Raw genomic sequence first — 20,790 nt, 5'->3', positions numbered from 1 at the left:
ATTAAGGTGGGATGGTCTTCCATCCCTCCTCTCTCCACTCTCTGTCTTAACCCCCAGACGGCAGAGACTGTAGTCTCTGTTGCTGACCATTCTTGTTTCTGTGCTTCATACCCTGTGGTTCTTTATAGGTGGCAGGGTCTTAAAATGACCTCCTCCACGTTCAGTCCTGTTTTTCTATTCCTTTATTGTTTATTTTTTCCTTTGTTCCTTCTGTCTTTTATAATTTTTTAAAAGTCCAGTCAGCTACCTTGTGGAGCAATACCTGGTCTTTTCCTAGACATTGTTAGCCAATCAGAGAGCCTCTTTCCTGCCATGCATGGAGATGACTAATCTCAGCATGTGTGCAATTGGAGGCCTTTGGCTTTTGTTGATTAAGAAACAGCAATTGCGGCTGGATATCCAGAGCCTGCTCGTTTGGTGGCTTGAATTGTACTTTTTAGCTTTTTTTCTTCTTTTTTTCTTAGTGAAGTGGTCTACATGAAGCTGGCTGGTTCTAGAAGGCTCACCTCTAGGTAAATGAGGTTGGACAACATGAAGATTTTAGATTCTCCATCGACTCACTGATTCTTGTCCTCATTTCTGGGAGCACATGGGTATTAAAATTAGAGCAGCTGTTTCCACTTAAGGTTAGAAAAGCTGAAAAGAGGGCAGGGGAAATTTTGTGCCTGCAGAGAGAAAAACACAGCAAAGAAGTTCGGAGGCCATGCAGGTACACCAGCACATGAAGCGCTTTCCAGCTTAGAGCAGCAGTCTTTCCTGAGGACAGTGGCCCTGGTTTCTCTGCCTTCACCTCCTTTCATGGCACCTGTAGAGCCCTTGCCCAACTTTTCTTAAGGATCCTGGGCTACCAAGCCTGGCTGATACAGAGCACCATGCCTGGGAAATGCTCGGAGCAGAGAATGAAGAACAGTCTGAAAGGAAGCGATGTCCTTTCCCTGTTTCAGACAATAAACAATCGAGTGCCAACTCTGTGCCTATTTTTGCAGCTTCCTGCTGCCTCACACCAGTGTCATTTCCACCTATTTTAAATAATAAAGAAATCAACACATTTTTATATTTGGAGATTACGTTTGGTGTCCCCAACAAGAGTGGAAAGCTCTTCTGAAAGTGGGAGTCCCTACCCTGATTTAACATGTTTGGTTGGTGTCCCAAAGCTTCTAGGATGGAGGCCAAATCCATTAGAATATGCAGAGGCCACTGTATTTGGGTTCCGCTGGCTTCCCTGGCTTCCTTGGCCTCCTGTGGGCCTCTGTTGGGCTTTGAAAAAGTCTGTGGAATCTGCCTACTGCTCCACCTCTGGGAGAAAAGTCAGGAAGGAACTTTGAGGTGACTTTTTTTTTTTTTTTCAAATTTTTATTAAGGTATTATATGTGTACATATCTTACCATTGCCCCCTCCCACCCCACTCCCATACCTGCCCTCACCCCCCAATGTTTTGCATCCGTTGGTTACTCTTATATGCATGCATACAAGTCCTTCAGTTGATCTCTTATTTCCCCCACCTCTCCCTAACCTTACCGCTGTAATTAGACACTCTGTTTGATGCTTTACTGCCTCTGTAACTATCTTTTTGTTCATCAGTTTATAATGTTTTTCATTATCCCTAAATGAGTGAGATCATGTGGTATTTTTCTTTCATTGACTGGCTTATTTCACTTAGCATAATGTTCTCTAATTCCATCCAGGTGTCTACAAATGGTAGTAATTCCTTCTTTTTTATGGCAGCATAGTATTCCATTGTGTAGATGTACCATAGTTTTCTGATCCAGTCATCTGCTGATGGGCACCTAGGCTGTTTCCAAATCTTAGCTATTGTAAATTGTGCTGCTATGAACATAGGGGTGCATATATCCTTTCTGATTGGTGTTTCTGGTTTCTTAGGATATATTCCTAGGAGTGGGATTACTGGGTCAAATGGGAGTTCCATTTTCAGTTTTTTGAGGAAACTCCATACTGTTCTCCACAGTGGCTGCACCAGTCTGCATTCCCACCAGCAGTGCACAAGGGTTCCTTTTTCTCCGCATCCTCGCCAACACTTGTCGTTTGTTGATTTGTTGATGATAGCCATTCTGACAGGTGTGAGATGGTATCGCATTGTCGTTTTGATTTGCATCTCTCGGATAATAAGTGACTTTGAGCATGTTTTCATGTGTCTCTTGGCCTTCCTTCTGTCTTCTTTCGAAAAGATTCTATTTAGGTCCATTGCCCATTTTTTTATTGGATCATTTATCTTCCTTTTATTAAGTTGTATAAGCTGCCTGTAGATGTTGGAAATTAAACCTTTATCAGTGATACCATTTGCAAATATGTTCTCCCATACAGTGGGGTTTCTTGTTGTTTTGTTGATGGTTTCTTTTGCTGTGCAAAAGCTTTTTATTTTGATGTAGTCCCATTTGTTTATTTTCTCTTTGGCTTCCATTGCCCTAGGGGCAGTATCACTGAAAAAGTTCTTTTGGCATATGTCTGAGATTTTGCTGCCTGTGGATTCCTCTAGTATTTTTATGGTTTCCCGTCTTATATTTAAGTCCTGTATCCATTTTGAGTTTATTTTTGTGTATGGTGTAAGTTGGTGATCTAGTTTCATTTTTTTGCATGTATCTGTCCAATTTTCCCAACACCATTTATTGAAGAGACTGTCTTGACTCCATTGTATGCTCATGCCTCCTTTGTCAAATATTAATTGCGCATATTGGTTTGGGTCGATATCTGGATTCTCTATTCTATTCCATTGATCTATATGTCTGTTCTTGTGCCAGTACCAGGCTGTTTTGAGAACAGTGGCTTTGTAATACAGCTTGAAATCTGGTATTGAGATCCCTCCTACTTTATTCTTTTTTCTCAGGATTGCTGTGGCTATTCGGGGTCTTTTTTTATTCCAGATGAATTTTTGGAGAGTTCTTTCTAGGTCTGTGAAATATGCTGTTGGTATTTTAATGGGGAGTGCATTGAATCTATAGATTGCTTTGGGTAGTATGGACATTTTGATGATGTTGATTCTACCAATCCATGAACATGGTATGTTCTTCCATCTGTTTACATCTTCCTCTATCTCTTTTTTCAGTGTCCTGTAGTTTTCCGCATATAGGTCTTTTACCTCCTTGGTTAGGTTTATTCCTAAGTATCTTAATTTTTTTGGTGCGATGGAAAATGGGATTGCTTTTTTAGTCTCTCTTTCTGTAAGTTCACTGTTGGTGTATAGAAATGCCATAGATTTCTTGGCGTTAATTTTGTATCCTGCTACCTTGCCGAATTCATTTATTAAGTCTGTTAGTTTTTTGATAGAGTCTTTCGGGTTTTTTATGTACAATATCATGTCATCTGCAAATAGGGACAGCTTTACTTCTTCTTTTCCAATTTGGATGCCTTTTATTTCTTCTTCTTGTCTAATTGCAATGGCTAATACTTCCAGTACTATGTCAAACAGGAGTGGTGAGAGTGGGCATCCCTGTCTTGTTCCTGTTCTTAGGGGAAATGGTTTTAGTTTTTGCCCATTGAGTATGATGTTAGCTGTGGGTTTATCATATATAGCTTTTATGATGTTGAGGTATGATCCTTCTATTCCCACCTTGTTGAGAGTTTTTATCAAGAAAGGGTGTTGGATTTTGTCAAATGCTTTTTCTGCATCAATTGATATGACTGTGATTTTTATCTTTCAATTTGTTTATGTGATGTATCACATTTATTGATTTTCGGATATTGAACCATCCTTGCATTCCTGGGATAAACCCTACTTGGTCATGGTGTATGATCTTTCTGATGTACTGCTGGATCCGATTTGCTAGAATTTTGTTGAGGATTTTGGCATCTACATTCATGAGGGATATTGGCCTGTAATTCTCTTTCATTGTGTTGTCTTTATCTGGTTTTGGTATTAGGGTGATGCTGGCTTCATAGAAGGAGCTTGGAAGTGTTCCTTCCTCTTGAATTTTTTGGAATAGTCTGAGGAGGATAGGTTTTAGTTCTTCCTTGAATGTTTGGTAAAACTCTCCTGTGAAGCCGTCTGGCCCCGGGCTTTTGTTTGCTAGAAGCTCTTTGATGACTGCTTCAATTTCTTCCATAGTTACTGGCATATTGAGCTGTTTAGATTCTTCCTGACTGAGTTTTGGAAGGTTATATTTTTCTAGGAATATGTCCATTTCCTCCAGGTTGTCCAGTTTGTTGGAATAGAGTTGTTCGTAGTATTTTTTAACAATCCTTTGTATTTCGGCGGGATCTGTTGTTATTTCACCTCTTTCATTTCTGATTTTGTTTATTTGGGTCCTCTCTCTTTGCTTCTTGGTGAGCCTGGCTAGAGGTTCATCAATCTTGTTTATCCTTTCAAAGAACCAGCTCTTGGTTTTGTTGATCTTTTGTATTGTTTCTTTGGTCTCTATGTCGTTTATCTGTGCTCTGATCTTTATTATTTCCTTCCTTCTGCTTACACTGGGCTTTTCTTGTTGCTCTTTTTCTAACTCTTTGAGTTGTTGGGTTAGGTAATTTATTACCCCTGTTTCTTGTTTTTTGCAGTAGGCTTGTAGAGCTATGAACTTCCCTCTCAAGACTGCTTTCGCTGTGTCCCATAGATTTTGGATTGTAGTGTTTTCATTGTCATTTGTTGTCATGATGTTTTTTATTTCTTCTTTGATTTCTCTGGTAACCCAGTCATGGTTTAATAGCATGCTGTTTAGTCTCCATGTGTTTGATTTCTTTGGGTTGTTTTTATTGTAGTTGATTTCCAGTTTTATGCCACTGTGGTCTGAGAAGATGCTTGATATGATTTCTATCTTCTTGAATTTGAAGAGACTTTGCCTATGTCCCAACATATGGTCTATCTTTGAAAATGACCCATGTGCACTTGAGAAGAATGTATATTCTGTGGCTTTGGGGTGAAATGTTCTGAAGATGTCAATTAATTCCATCTGGTCTAGTGAGTCATTTAGGATTGATGTTTCTTTGCTGATTTTTTGTTTAGAGGATTTGTCCAATGGTGATAGTGGGGTATTGAAGTCTCCTACTATGATTGTATTGCTGTCAATCTCTCCCTTGATATCCTCCAGGAGTTTTTTTTATGTATTTGGGTGCTCCTGTATTGGGTGCATATATGTTTACCAGAGTTATTTCTTCTTGTTGGATTGCTCCCTTTAGTATTATGAAGTGGCCTTCCTTATCTCTTGTTATGTCCTTCAGTTTGAGATCTAATTTGTCAGATATAAGTATTGCTACCCCAGCTTTTTTTTCAGTTCCATTTGCCTGGAAAACCTTTTTCCATCCCTTCACCCTCAGTCTGTGTGCGTCTTTTTTTCTGAGGTGGGTTTCTTGTAGACAGCAGATATATGGGTCATGTTTTCTTATCCAATCCATTACCCTATGTCTTTTGATTGGGGCATTTAATCCGTTTACATTTAAAGTTATTATTGATAGGTACTTGTTTGTCGCCATTCCTATTCTTTACACCTGTGTTCCTTCTTCGCTTCCTATTTCTTTTTTTTTTTTACAGCAGACCCTTTAGCATTTCTTGCATTGCTGGTTTGGTGGTAATAAATTCCCTTAGTCCTTTTTTGTCTGTGAAGCTCCTGATTTCACCTTCAATTTTGATTGACAGCCTTGCTGGGTACAGTATTCTTGGATTCAGACCCTTCCTTTGCATGACTTTGTATATTTCATTCCATTCCCTTCTGGCCTGATGAGTTTCTGTTGAGAAATCAGTTGCTAGTCTGATGGGGGTTCCTTTGTATGTAACTTTCTGTCTCTCTCTGGCCGCTTTTAAGATTCTTACTTTGTCGTTGGTGTTTGCCAATTTAATTATAATGTGCCTTGGCGTCGGTCTTTTGGGGTTCATTTTGCTTGGGACTCTGTGAGCTTCTTGGATTTGTGTGGGTTTTTTCTTCTCTATATCAGGGAAATTTTCTGTCATTATTTCTTCAAAGAGGTTTTCTATTCCTTGCTCAGCTTCCTTTCCTTCTGGAACCCCTATTATGCGGATGTTGTTTTGTTTCGTGTTGTCCCAAAGTTCCCTTAGGCTCTCCTCCTGCCTTTTAATTTTTTTTTCTAGAAGTTGCTCTACTTGGGTATTTTTTCCCATCTTGTCTTCTAGCTCACTGATGCGGTCCTCTGCTTCTTCTAGTCTACTCTTGATGCTTTCTATTGAGTTCTTTACAGCAGCGATGTCATTTTTCATTTCTTCTTGGTTCTTCTTCATTTCCTCTTGGTTCTTGCTCATATTGTCAAATTTGTCTTCCATTCTTTTCAGCCACCTTATGACCATTTCTCTGAATTCTTTTTCTGGAAGGTTGCTTGCTTCCATTTCGTTTACTTCCTTTTCTGGTGATGCCTGCTTTTCTTTCATATGCGGGCTGTGTCTTTGTCTCCCCATGGTCTCTCTTCTCTGGGTGTCTGGTTATGTAGTTCTCTCTCTCCTGCATCGATTTAAAGGCACAAAATACAGCACTACCAGGTACAACACACAAGGCACTGAACAGAAATGTATTCACGATATTAATAACCTCCAATAAAGGTGACCACCAGAGAGAGAAAGGCAAATTAGGGGATAGTAGAGAAATAAGAAGAGGAAAAAGAAAGAAAGAAGAAGAAGAAAAAAAGGGGTGTCAAAATGAAATTGGGAAAAGGGAAAAAAAGAAGAAAAAAAAGTAAGAGAGACAAGAAAGAGACTAAGAGAGAAAGGGAAACAGACTATATATATTGGGGATAAAACTCCAATAGAACAATCACTTATCCCAGCAAATGCCAGCAACAAGTACCTGGGGATTAATACAAACTACAACACCAACTAATATTGAGTGAGGCAAGGGAAAACAGAAGCACTAAACAAACAAAAAAATAAACAAAAGAAGAATAAGCAAAACAATCTCACAAAAAAGCATAAAAATTCGATATAATCTACATTCAAACGAACAACAACAAAAGGACAGAGAGAAAAACAATTTTTTGGATAGTTAAGACAGCGAAGAGAGAGGTGTGTATGGACTTGGAGCAGGGGATTGGAGATTAGATATATAAGTAGGGTGAAATTTTAAAAGGGGGTAAACAGAAAGTATAGGGAAAATCTAAAGCAGGAAAGGGGTAAGATAAACAGGACACTGAAAAGGGAAAAGTGAGGAAGAGAGTGATGGCATAAAGGTAGATTTGAGATAGAGTAAAATGATGCTAAAGGAAAGATAAAAATAGAATGTAGAACATTAATCCCAAAACAAAATGAAGAGAAAATAAAATGACACTTAAAAAAAAAAAAAAGATAAAATAGCAGTAGTAATAATACGGATTGAAAATAAAAATGTAATAATTAAAAAGGTAAAATCAATTGAGGAAAAAAATTAGTTTCTTGAGTAAAAGATGCAAAAAATGAAAATAAAAAAATAAAAAATAATAATAAAATGTGGAGTAGTGAAGGTCATTCACTTCCTCTGTTGTTCTGTTTGGCACGCCTGTTTCTCAGTCCGGACAGTATTGCAGTTCCCTGCGTTCCACTGCTCTTCAGTGATGTAAGCCAGTCCTGATTTTAAGCAGGCGGTGTGTCTTAATTCGTATTCCTTTATTTTTGATTACACAAGAGTCAATTTGTGATTCAGCCCCTGGGTGGCAGTGTTTCTGGATTGACTTCCAGGTTTATCTATGGCCTCTCTAGGGAGTGTTAGAGCCTTCTTTCCCCGGTTTGTGGGAGTGGGCTGCCTCAGAGCTGGCTCTCCGATGGTCACTCCCCGCTCCGATCCCCAGGTTCCAGAAAAACAACTTTCCCCTGCAGTCTCCCAGGGTGTCCCCAACTGGGTGATCCTATGAATTGGGCTTAGTAATCAGAAGCAAGAATTTCAAGAGGAAAAAGCCCAAGTGTGCGCACTCCGTGGCTGCGCGTAAGTCTAGCACACCCCTGAAATTCTTAGGGTGTCCCTGCACTTCAGATCAAAATGGGTTGCTTTTTAGAGAGCCCTTCTGTTAGCAGCTCTGAGGACCCCCTTCCACATTCACAGATCACGCCAGCCCCAGCAGCCACCGATTTTTCTAGGCACAGACTTCCCTGGTCCTCCAGCTCCCGCAAAATGCGCGTTCCTCTCTCGCGCTGGGACCAGAGACCTCACCTTATCCTAGGCGAAATCTGACCTTTCCGTGGTGGAGTGTAGAGCTCCTCTGAACCCGTGTGTTTGCGCCAATTGGGGAGCGTTGTTCTGGGGCTCGCAGCTGTTCCGTGGGTGCCGCCGTTGTGGATTCTCAGGCTTCCGATAAGCTCCACTTTCCGGTTCCAGATGGCGGCGACTCCGCGTCCAAGCCTGCAGCTCCGGGAGGGGACCCAGCCGCAGTGGGAGCTGCCAGGTCAGGGGAACCCCGTCTAGCAGTCTCCCACCTTCTTCTGGAGTTCAGCTGCCCCCCAACTTGCCAACAAACACTCCTAGTGCGACCCTCAGCTGTTCTTTCTTTCTGCTCCGGGACAAGGCTCGGAACACGTCTGTCTATTCCGCCGCCATTTTTCTCCTCCGAGGTGACTTTTGAGCAAAGGCAAGTTAAGTTTCATCATTGCTGCCAGGAGAGGGGCCTCTAGGTGCAGAAAACTCTCAAAATAGGGGTGTAGTGGGTGCTGCTCTTGACAATCTTCACCAGGGCAGTTACCTGCCAACCTCACTTAGATTGTGTTGCTAGTTCCAGAGTTGGCAGATGGCAGACATTTCCTAGAAAAGTTGTTTTTTTTAAAGGACATAAACAAAAAATGCCCTTTTTAATTTGACTGGTGGGAAATGTTACCCAGAAAGGTGCAGCCCCAGCTTTCACATGTGTGGACAGTTTCAGCCCCAGCTTTGAAGACGTTAATGAACTAGCTCTTCTCAGGACAGATGCCACCTCTCCACCTCCTCTCCCTGCTGTGTGGCAGCCTGCACCGAGCCCCCGCGCCCCTTTGCCTCTGCTCTCCTGGTCTGGGCACCTCGGGCAGCCTGTGTATGCTGCCCTCTCCTGTTGTCTGGGCAGAGTAGCTCCATTTGCTCAAACTTGGCCCTGAAACTTGGTTAGCATGTGGTTCATAGAGTAGATACTTGCTCTAAAAGCCTTGGTTACCCAGGGTGGGGGGCCTGAGTGAGGGCAGAAGAAAATCTGGCTTTTCCAGCTCTTTACCTTGCAGAGCCTTCTAAGGTTCCATATTCCCGTGGGCTCCATTATCCTAGACCTATCTTCAGGCCTCTCGGATTCCACGTGTGCAACGCTAGAACCTTGCACAAAACCAGAAACGGGGGCTCTCTGGGCAGACACCTTCTCTTACTAAGCTGAGTGAGCTTGGTCCAGGTTCTTTCAAAGGCCCGATGAGCCACCCAGGGTTTAGGGTCTGTTGAACCTGAGGCCCCCACAGCTGACTGAACCCAGGGTTCTCCACTCCCACTGTGTCCTGAGTGTCATCTCTGATGCTTCCTAACCCTCTGGAAGATGGCCGGACCCCCAAGCTGCACAAATTGCCCAGGTCTGGGTGACCAGTGCCAAATCTGGATCCACTCTCCAGTAATTGGGTTTCTTTTCTCTGGTAGCCAATGGCAGAGAGCTACTCTCCTCCCAGAAACCACTTTTTGACCTCATGACATAAAAGAAGAGGCTTTGTGGAAAAAAGTAAAGGAGTCACTCAGTCTTGGGTTCATATTTCTGCCACATGAGACAGTGGATCAGCTACTTACCCTTCCTGAGCCTTAGTTCCTTTTGGATAAAGTTAGGGTCATCTTTATGGGACAGGGTTGGTAAGAGCAAATGAGTCAGGGCATATAAGGGCCCTGGTGCTTATGGCCCTCAACATGTTTTATCTCTTTCCTAAATCCTTTTTCTCCTCCGTGCTCATGTTTCCTAACCCCTCCAGCTGACCCCTCCCAACCTCTCTCATGCCTCGGCCCCAATGATCTTGTATATATGCATGGTCACCCTTCTGGCCCCCGTCCCCCAATACACTGGTGATTTTCAAAGCAGGAGCCCAGCTCATTCATTTCCCCTGAGCGCCAGATCTGTGTTTACAATGACTTAAGGACATTGCCAATTCAGTGTTTCTTAGATACCTAAAGTCTTCCTGCCCTAAATAAAAAACCATGGCTTCCTGCCCCTTCTCAACTTGTTTTTCTTTCTGAATCCCGTATTTCAATGAGTGACCCTACCATTTATTTACCTGGTTGTCCAAGTCAAAAACCCAGGAGTTACCAGGCACAGCAACTTTTTCACCTTACCCATATAATCAGTAAGTGTCCCAATCCTATGACTCTCCAGCCTGCCTTCACATTTCTGTCTTTGTTGACCCAACTTTAGATATGGTCCAATCATTCTTCACCTGGATAATTCCAGTGGTTTCCTAATATATCTCATTGTTGCTAGGGGTCTGTCTCTAAAATGTTTCATCTGTCATATTCCTGCTTACATTTCATTATTGACTTGCTTTCAGAGCCAAAGTCAAACTCTTTAGCAGCACGTGCTATGAACCAATCTTCAACTGTTTCATCAAATCTACTTTTAAAACTCCCTGACATGTGGCCCATTTGCTAGTTAAGTAGAACTCTATAACTAGGGGCCTGGTGCACAAAATTCATGCACTGGGGTGGGGGAATCCCTCAGCCCAGCCTGCCCCCTCTCACATACTGGGAGCCCTCAGGGGATGTCCTACTGATGGGAAGCAGGCCTAAGTCACAGTCTGGCCTCCCTTTGTGGGAGGACCAGGCTGATCAGGGGAAGGCACCAGCCCATCACCCTGCTGCTGCTGCCACTGCCAGTCACCGCAGCCACCAAGGTGTTTTCATCAACACAGACTCCAGTCCCTTCACCATGAAAAAATGACAACTTTCTTTAGGCATTTTCAAGATGTGTCTTTCATAGGATATGACATTTCTTTTTTTTTTTTTTATCCTCACCTGAGGATATGTTTCCATTGGTTTTTAGAGAATGTGGAAGAGAAAGGGAAAGACAGAGAGAAATATCAAAGTGAGAGGAACACTTTGATTGGTTGCCTCCTGCATGAGCCCTGACCTGGGCCCCAGCCAGGGAGGAGCCTGAAACCTAGGTACATGCCCTTGATCAGAATTGAACCTGGACCCTGCAGTCGGCAGGCCGAGGGTTATCCACTGAGCCAAACCGGCTAGGGCAGGATATGACATTTCTTAGCCCTCCAGCAGCGGACCTTCGTTTTATTCTCTAGGAGTGTGGTGGAAAAACCCTAGATCACCTTTTTGGATTCTTATTACCCAAGTTACTAAGAATATTACCAGTGGCATACAGGGAGCTTAGCCAATGAGTGGTCAGAAAAGGTGTTTCCTCTGTAGTTCACACCTATTGCTGGCTCGGCCCCTGCCCAGGCCTAAAGCCTCTGGCCAAGGCTTTAAGCCTGGGCAGGGGCCCTCCAGCTCCCTCCAATCACCAGCTCAGCCCTTGCCCCCTCCGATTGCCGGCTCCGCCCCTGCCCAGGCCTAAAGCCTCGGGGTCTGGGCAGGGGCCCCCCAGCTCCCTCCAATTGCCGGCTCTGCCCCTGCCCAGGCCTAAAGCCTCTGTCCAAGGCTTTAGGCCTGGGCAGGGTCCCCCCCTCGGCTCCGATTGCAGGCTCAGCCCTGCCCAGGGGCCCCCTGGCTCAGGCCCTTCCCAGGCTGCTCAGGGCCCACACGGGGCCTACCTCGGAGTGACCTGGGTGCTGAGGATGTTCCCGGGACCCAGGCCGCTGGCGCCTACGTATGATAATTATCCTCCATCTTTGTTTGGTTAATTTGCATACTAACTCTGATTGGCTGTGGGCATAGCGGAGGTACAGTCAATTTACATGTTTGTCTATTATTAGGTAAGATTCAATATACCACCCTCTTCAATACCTCAGGGTCTTTGTACTTGCTGTTTTCTCTGGCAGGAGCTCCCTTTCCTGCTCTCCTGTCCTTTGGTAGCTCCTCCTTGATCTTTGCGAATTACTTTACATAGGAAAACTTCCTGAATTACCTTGGCAAGTTCAGGGCCCTAACTCTCTGTTTTCATAGCATCTGTATACATACTTCATGGCTCTGATCTCACTGTGATAAGTGGGTTTATTCATCTGTTACTCCACTAATCACTAATCTTTGGCCTTGTGCCATTCATCTGTGTATTTCCAGATACATTGCCAGACCTTTTTCATAAAGGTTATACTGATCCTGTGAGTACTTCCTTCACTGTATCATTGCTAGATATAGAGATTAATAATTTTTAAAAATAAAATTATTTTAAGAAAGAAAATTCCATTTTTATATATGGAGTGAGGGAGGAGTCAAGCTTAATATCCACACACACATGGATATCAATTTATTGAAAAGACTGTATTTACTGCACTGCTCTATTTCAGAAATGAAGTGTCTATACGGTATATGACCATTCTAGTTTTCTAGTGCTTGACTCTCTCTTCCATTGTCCTAGTTACTGTAGCTTTAAAATTCTCGATTCTTTATGGAGCAAGCCCTCCTACATTGTTCTTATTCAGGAGCATCTGGGCTATTTGGAGACATTTTATTCAAGAAGAAGAAGAAAAACAACAACAAAATAATTCTTGCCCTAACAGGTTTGGCTCAGTGGATAGAGCGTCGGCCTGCGGACTGAAGGGTCCCGGGTTCGATTCCGGTCAAGGGCATGTACCTTGGTTGCGGGCACATCCCCAGTAGGGGCTGTGCTGGAGGCAGCTGATCGATGTCTCTCTCTCATCGATGTTTCTAACTCTCTTCCCTCTCCCTTCCTCTTTGTAAAAAATCAATAAAATATATTTGAAAAAAAAAAGAAAAAAAAATTCTTGTGACTTTTGTTGCAATTGCATTAAATCTGTTAATAGTTCTGGGGAAATTGGAATCTTTGAGTTTTATAATTCCTCCATTTATATATGTCTTCTTTAATTTCTCTCATTATTATTTTACTATTTTACCAAACTTTTTGGTGAGTTCATATACTTCTTTCAATTCATTTATTCCTAGATATTTGATTTCTTTGATATATTGCAGACAACACTTTTTTAAATGTTTATTTTTTTGTTTGTTTCTGAAACATGGAGGTGCAATTGTTTGTCTTTTTCAAGAAATTTTGACCGGTGTCAAAATTGCTGAAATTCCATATTCTCATAATTTATTTGCATGCATAACCATGTAGTCTGTGAATCATGACAGTTTTTGTCCCTACTCAGTCCTTATATCTTCTTTTCATTCCTGTCTTCTTGCATGGGCTAGGACCTGTAGTGCAGTGTTCAATGGAAGTGGTGATGCAAACGTCCTTGCTTTGTTCTCAGTTTCAGTGAGAAACTTTTCAACATTTCACTAATAAGTATTCCATTTCCTGTAGACTTCAAAAAATATATATTTTTAGATACTCTTTATCAGATTAAAGAAGGTCACTTCTCTTCCTATTTGCCAAAAGTCTTCACTCTAAATGGATGTTGAATTTAATAAGACACTTTTCCTGCATCGGTTGAGATGCCTGTATAACCTTAATCCCCAGTTTGTGTAGGCTTCTTTTCCTGAGTGGGCAGGAAAGTAAGAGTTGACATATCTCCTGTATTCATGGCATTGTTGGTTTGTAAAGAGCGTATGAGTGTCTCTGATGAGAGGCAAAACACGGATGTTGGCATTGAAATTGTTCTATAAATTTCTGATTCAAGAAACTTGTCTTTGAATGACAAAAAGAAAAAAAGAAAGAAAAGCATTTTATCTGAGGCTGGTGTGCCTATGCCAGTAAATGCAGTTGAGTGTTATCTCTGGGAATTTAGTGAATATAGAAAGCAGAACACAAAGGGTTTGCCAGGTTTTTGAAGAAAAGTTATTCAATTCTTGATATATCTGCAACTGAACAGGGCTTAAAGATTCATCAGTGTGACTATTGACTGTTTGTGTTAGCCAGACTGAAGCAAAGGCAGTGTAATTTCAAGGTAATTTCCAAATGTAAAGAGATGCCATAAAAAAGTAGAAAAATAATCGGACATGTTTATTTTTAATGGATTCATTTCATCGCCAAGAGTTTGAACTCTGCATGTAATTTCCTTTTAGCCCACTTACAAATGTGATGCAACCCACATACAAAAATCAGGACAGGCTGGTTTTAAGAAAATTGACTGAGAATTGAGGGGAAAATGACTGTCCAAATTAGTCTTGGAATAATTTTCAAGTAGACCCAGGGTCCCTAATACAGAAGGGAAGAAATATTAAATCATGGGAATGTGATTTCACTATGACATAGCGTCCTTGATCCAGTGAACTGAATGAGCATTTTTATTATTATTTGGATTTGGAAAAAAAACAATTCATGGGATGCATTTCTTGGCCCAGTCTACTACTGGCATAAACACTGTAGTGGCTATCCCCTCCCTCATATCTTTACTCCTAGTGGGTAAGCAGTTGGAGTTGGAATATAGTTAGGATCATTATTGAACAAAGTAGGAAATATATCCTTTTTCAGATTAAAGCACTGTGATAGTTGGACCCCAACATTGTTCATTTGCTTTTTAGCAGGAACAATTTCTAGCCAGTGCAACTTCTATTTGGACTGAGAAACCAAATATTAGGAAGAGAAAGGACATTGGAGCTCCCTAGTCCCATTCTTGCCTTTTACAGTTGAGGAGACTGAGTGCCAGGAAACATCCTTGCCTTGGCCAAGATCACCCACAAATGGGAGTGGGACCCCAGATTTCTCTACTGTGTCATAGCACTTCAGGGTAACCATTGCTCATTACTATTTTTCTCGAAACCCTGAACTCCAAATTCGGGAGTCATCTGTGCTGTGGTCCCCCTCCCAGTTGGCAGATGTAGACAGTCCTGCTATTTCTTTTCTTTCGTTTTTACTCTAATAACCACTTTCAGAAAGAAAAGTTGTGCATTGTGACAGATAAAGAAGCTGGAGTTTAGACAGCGAGAGAGAATGTTTTGTAGATAGTAATACCTAAAGTGAGACTCCAAGATCTTTTCAGTGCCTCTTCAGTACTTTTTCTAAGAACTGAAATGATAATGGGGAAATATCAGATAATGGAAAAGTTATATTGGAGAAGAACTGCATCCCTTCAAGTCTTATCAGTCGATCCAGCACTTCATAAGAGGAAAATCTTTGGTTGTGCATCTAGCTGGTCCTAAGCTTATACCATGAAAACATGGCCGAGTCATGTAACATTTTTTTAAATTGAAATCATTGGGATAACATTGGTTAATAAAATTATATAGGTTTCAGGGATATAATTTTATAACACATCATCTGTATATTGTATTGTGTGTTCATCATCCCAAGTGAAGTCTCCTCCCATCACCATTTATCTCCCCTTTACCCTCCCCCAACTGGCCTTTTCCTCTGGTAATCACCATACTGTTATCTGTTTATGAGTTGTTTTTTGTTTCTTTGCTTAATTTCTTCATCTTTTTCACCCGCCCCCCAACCCTTTCCCCTCTGACAGCTGTCAGTCTGTTCTCTGTATCTATGAGTCTGTTTCTGTTTTGTTTGTTCGTTTATTTTGTTCATTAAATTCCACATACACCAGTAAGTAGGCAGTCCTGCTATTTCAAGGCCCCTTGGTCTGTGTGATTCTTCCTCCGACTCCCCTGAAGGGTTCCACCTCTGTCTACATTTGGCCTCTGCAGTGAGTGAGCTGTCCATGGGTAGGAGAATAGGGACAGAATTTCCACACTTCCTCCAGTGAAGGAAAGGTGGGAGTGTGACCCTTTATAGAGATCTCACTTCATAGTGTGTTATCTACACAAGCATTCCTTTCAGAGTGCCAAGATTTATTGTCACGTTTCTGCACATCATTATGATCCAAAGTGCTGCGGGTCCCTTCTCTGCCTCAAGTTGTACTGTGAAAAGTCCTTTCTGTGATGTAATCACTTAGTATATGCCATCCCAGTAAGGGAGTTGGGTGGGGAGAAGAAATAGTAGTAATTGCTATCGACATGATCAAGCCCCTGTTTTAACTTGTCGTCTTTGAAGTTTACCCAGATGAGCCCACCTACCCGTTTCTTCGTTTTGTGAACCCATAGCCGGAATGGTCTGGATCAGGGCCTGATAAAACTCCAGGGCCGGATAATACGTACTCTAGTGGCTTTGTGGGCCAGATAGTCTCCGTGGCTGTTCTTCATCTGCTGAGGTGGTGCAGTGAAAACCTACACAGAGGGCCATGGCCAGATCCCAGGAAAACTTTATTCACAGAAGCAGGCTGGAAGTTGGCCTGCGGTTGGAGTTTGCCATCCCTGATTTATACTGAGAAACTCAATTTTGGTGTTTGGACCAGAGCATCAGAGTCCAGGGATGCTGAAAGATACGGGTTTCACACCTTCAGAGTACCCATGAATAGCTTGGAGCTAGGGAATATGTATTTTTAAAAGTTCCTTAATTGATTCTACTGCTCAAATTATTAAAACCATGGTCCATTCTGCTTTTAAAATTTATATGTGTGCTTACATACACACAAATAGACACATGGTTTTATGTATGTATTTAAAAATAATATTAAAAACAGCACAATTGTGTGCAAACCATTCTGCATGTTGCTTGTTTATTTCTTTGCCCATTTTTATAGAGGTGTCTCTCTGTTAGTGACATCCAGGAATGGATATAATAAAGGATTTCATCCATTGTAATATACAGTACCATTTTTTCTTTCATCATGTTGCTGCCTTTTTATTTCATTTCTGGAGTCAGATGGATTTTTAAAACATTTTGATAGAAGAAGATTATCAGTCTGTTCCTTTAAGGCAGTGGTCGGCAAACTCATTAGTCAACAGAGCCAAATATCAACAGTACAACGATTGAAATTTCTTTTGAGAGCCAAATTTTTTAAACTTAAACTTCTTCTAACGCCACTTCTTCAAAATAGACTCGCCCAGGCCGTGGTATTTTGTGGAAGAGCCACACTCAAGGGGCCAAAGAGCCGCATGTGGCTCGCCAGCCGCAGTTTGCCGACCACGGTGTTAAGGGGTGATTTTGCTTCAGGGGCACTGGCAATGTCTGCAGACCATTTTGGTTCTCACAACTGTCATTGTTGAAGGGAGGACTTCTACTGGCATCTGGCAAGTAGAGATGAGGGACGCTGCTAAACACCCACAATGCACAGGGCAGCCCTCCCAACAAAGAACAATCCAGCCCAAAGAGTCAGGAGTGCCCTGAGAAATCCTGCTTGATGGCTTTTTTGTTCCTTGCTTAACAAGGTAACTTCTTCCTATGATACCAAATCTGTATCAAACTCTGTAGTAAAAAGTTCCTGAATTGATTTGCTGCTCAGAAAAATTGCTAAAACAGTGGCCCATCCTACTCATTTCTTCAGACCCCACACAAATCCCCCTCAGTTATTTCTCTTCTGTGTTTACATCTTACTGCTTACTGCTCTATAAATGCCATGCATCCCTGCGTCCCTCAGTAACCTGTGCGGCCTGGCTCATGTGATGTGTTCCATCTGTGACTACAGGTCCTCCTGGGCGGTGCTGGGTTCGGACTCTGCAGACATGCCTCTGTTTCCCTGGCTGACTCTGCCCACTGAGCACGGGTATAAGTGAGGGAGGGGGTGGTCTCAGGTTAGCGCTGTGCTTTTCTGGACTTTCTAAAAACTGTTTCACTGAAACCTGAGTGGCTATCAACAGAATCTGAAATCCTACGGATGGAGGAGGCCCTGGGGTGTCCTACCCCAACCCTTCACTTAATGTGTGGGGAATGCATGTCAGGTCACTTCTATGGTGTGAAAATATTTACCTTAAGTAGATGAATTAATCTGATGCAACAAATGTACAACATTGAATAAATGAGCCTGTTGGGTAGCTGTAAGCAGAAAACCATTAACCCCAGGGCTTTCTCCTTTCTCTTTTTTTATAGCTGAAATTACTAAGTCTTAATCATTCCCCTTCTCCCCCATCATTAGAAGCTAGAAATTACAGCTGAGAAAAGATTGCCTGTTAAATATTGGGTATCCCCAAAGTCAAATCTATTAATTATGATATTTTTGCCTCATGCATTTTGATAGTTTGGTTATTTCCTGCTTATAGTTCAAAATTAGTGGGATCCAATGGCAGTAGTGACCTCCACAGCTGGATTTCCACTTTGTGAAATGCGGTGGGGAGCCGTGCAGCGTCTGGGAGGAAAGCATTCCAGGAAGAGAGCATAGCAGGTGCAAAGGCCCGGAGGCAGGAATGACCTTGGCATAGTCCAGGGACAGAAAGAAAGCAGGGTGGGGACAGTTCCAGGGAGAAGGAACATACGTGGGAAGAGAGGACACCAGGGTATGAAGGTGTCAGATCGGGGAGGGCTTTGTCTACCTGGAAGGACTTGGGTTTTACTTTGAGTCGATAAAGATTTTAGATATTTAAAATCATTTGCAGTTTAAATATTCTCTTCAGATACCCCTCCACCTACTCTTTTCTTATATTCTGTGAAGGGATTGCTAAGTGATAGCAGAGAATTGACAATGCAGTGTTTTTGAGCTTCATTTTATTCAATTCAAAATCCCTTAATATTCCTGAAGGAGTTTGTTGGACATTGTTAGATGAGGGTAATTAGCATAATGAGTAGCCGTTTTTCCATGCAGAATTATGTATGAACCATTTCTATAAGAGAAATCGGGGTTCCATTTCTCTGTGATCTGAATTTTCCTGAGTTCTATTTTGTGATCAGCCCTGAGAAGCCAGGGGAGCATCAGATAGAGTCTAACTTTCCGTCATCACAGAAGCAAATGCTAATGGAATAAGTGTGGAGAACACTTCTGAACCCTGGAGGGTCTCCGGAGAAACATTGTTTCATTTCTCATTGTTGCGTAGCATCACCAGGTAATAACAAGTGGCCATTCAGAGGTCAGCAAAGGACTCTGGATAAACACGTAGAGCAGGAACACAACTTAAAGACATGCAAGTGAATTTTATCTTCTATATCCAGCAGGGTTACATTTCTCTGTAATCACCATCCAAAGTGATGAGCTAGGAACTTCTATAAGATTCTGCTTGATGTGCTTCACCACCATGCTCTCTACTAGCTTGCAATGGTCGTGCACACTCATCATTTTGGAAGCCTGTAATTAAAAAACAGCATCTTAAAAAGCTCTGTTCATCAGGTAGGAAACTGGGAGACCGAGGTAAGCGCATCTTCAGGAGAGAGAAACTGGGCATGAGGCAGTCTTGTGATGGTCCAGGATGTGCAAAAGGAGATTTCACTTTAGATCCCTACTTTCATTTGTCATGACACGCAGCTACAAGTATCAAAGTTGACATTTTCTTCATAAGCCTCAATTTTAACTATTTTTGCCTTAGAAAATTTCTCTAAATAACATGTTCCTGAATTCACTGTTGCATAGGGCCTTGGTTTGGAAGGCTCTTCCCCATCATGTATCTATCCTTGGGGGAGGCCTGTTACCTGTGGAAAGGTTAACGTTGGGATGACCTTGGGAGGCTGCCCGCAACAACACAAGTAGTTAAGGACATGCGTTCCCCAGGAATAGCGTTTCCACGGGAGCAGCATCTCTGAGACACCGAGCTAATTTCCCAGCGATGGCACCACTTTTCTTACGAGGGAATAATTGACCCATTTATGATCTCGTTTCAGATTGTTGCGGATCCCTGTGCCAGCAACCCTTGTCACCATGGCAACTGCAGCAGCAGCAGCGGTGGCTACCTCTGCATTTGCACAGAAGGCTATGAAGGTCCACACTGTGAACAGGCACCTCCCAGCCTCCAGGCCTCTGGCTGGACTGAGTCCATGGCACCTAGACAGCTTGAGCCAGTCGCTGCTACCCAGGAGCCTGATGCCATCCTGCCCCGCTCTCAGGCAACCGTGACCCTGCCCACATGGCAACCGAAATCAGGGCAGAAAGTTGTAGAAATGAAATGGGATCAAGTGGAGGTGAGAATGTTTTGTTGCATAGGTTTTTACGTAAGACGTTAGTAAGGTTAAACTAATTCCCATAGTTCTAATTATAGCAACAAAAATTGGAAAACCTTTAAGTTGCTCAGTGAACAAAACAACGTGTCCAATCTTATTCCCGTCTGCACTTATTTGGGAAATCTCTCTTGGTTACACAGATGAGACATTTGGATTGTGATTGTTTTGTGCGCTTAAAAGGAGGAATCAAGAAAAGAAAAGGAATGTAATTATGCTGGGGAACAAAATCCATATACATTTCTGTGAGACAATCTGATTTTGGGCAAATGGCTAATGAAGAGTCATAAACATGAATGCAACCAAGACCCGCCTTTGCTGACCTAATTTTACTCGTGGAATGTTATGTTCAATATTTTCTTGTTATTGTTTGGGTTCTGTTTTTGGTGACTTGCAGCCCTTCAATGGTAAGATTTAGAGAAGAAAAAGCTGTCATAGATTTAAAATATTTTGAGAACGCATTTGAAAATAAAATTTGCAAATTTTATTTGGTTTGGTAATAGAAAATTCTGTTTACTAAATCTTGGCCAGTCTAGGTTTGGCTTTTTGTATTTTCAAGTTAATCAAAAGTCTCATTATATAAAATACAAAATGTTCAGCACACCTCTAAAAGTTGACATAAAATATAAATTTGCAAGCTGGAAGAATATGGGAACAAGTCAAAATCATGAATTTGAGGCGACAACGATAGTGTAATTTCATTCCATATTTTATACTTTATATGACATCCATATAGATTTGTGTGGGGTTGTATTTTATTACAGGTTTTGTAGCTTAAATGAAAACAACAACAACACACATAGATCTTTGTGTAGCACTTTTAGAGTGAAGGAGTGTGTCTAGAAATTTTCCTTTTTATAAAAGAGGCAAGGCACCATTTCTTCTTTCCTTTTCGTGGGTAATTATAACCAGCTGACCCACTTTTTTTTCAGTGCCACACAATTTATGAAGGCCACATTCAGAGTGCAGGGC

At 42.0% G+C, this 20,790-nt stretch overlaps 1 protein-coding gene across 1 annotated transcript in view; it reads left to right on the top strand.

Moving 5' to 3' along the window:
- DNER (delta/notch like EGF repeat containing) overlaps window positions 1-20,790 on the top strand; it is a 256,070-nt gene that overhangs the window by 98,301 nt on the left and 136,979 nt on the right. The window contains exon 2 of the mRNA XM_080670649.1: window positions 19,486-19,782. Within this exon, the coding sequence (XP_080526775.1) occupies window positions 19,486-19,782 (297 nt within the window). The remainder of the gene's footprint in view (window positions 1-19,485; window positions 19,783-20,790) is intronic.

Source organism: Plecotus auritus (assembly GCF_963455305.1).
Source record: "Plecotus auritus genome assembly, chromosome: 5".
In the NCBI taxonomy this organism is placed as follows: Eukaryota; Metazoa; Chordata; class Mammalia; order Chiroptera; family Vespertilionidae; genus Plecotus; species Plecotus auritus.
This window is presented reverse-complemented; position numbering and strand designations above follow the sequence as displayed.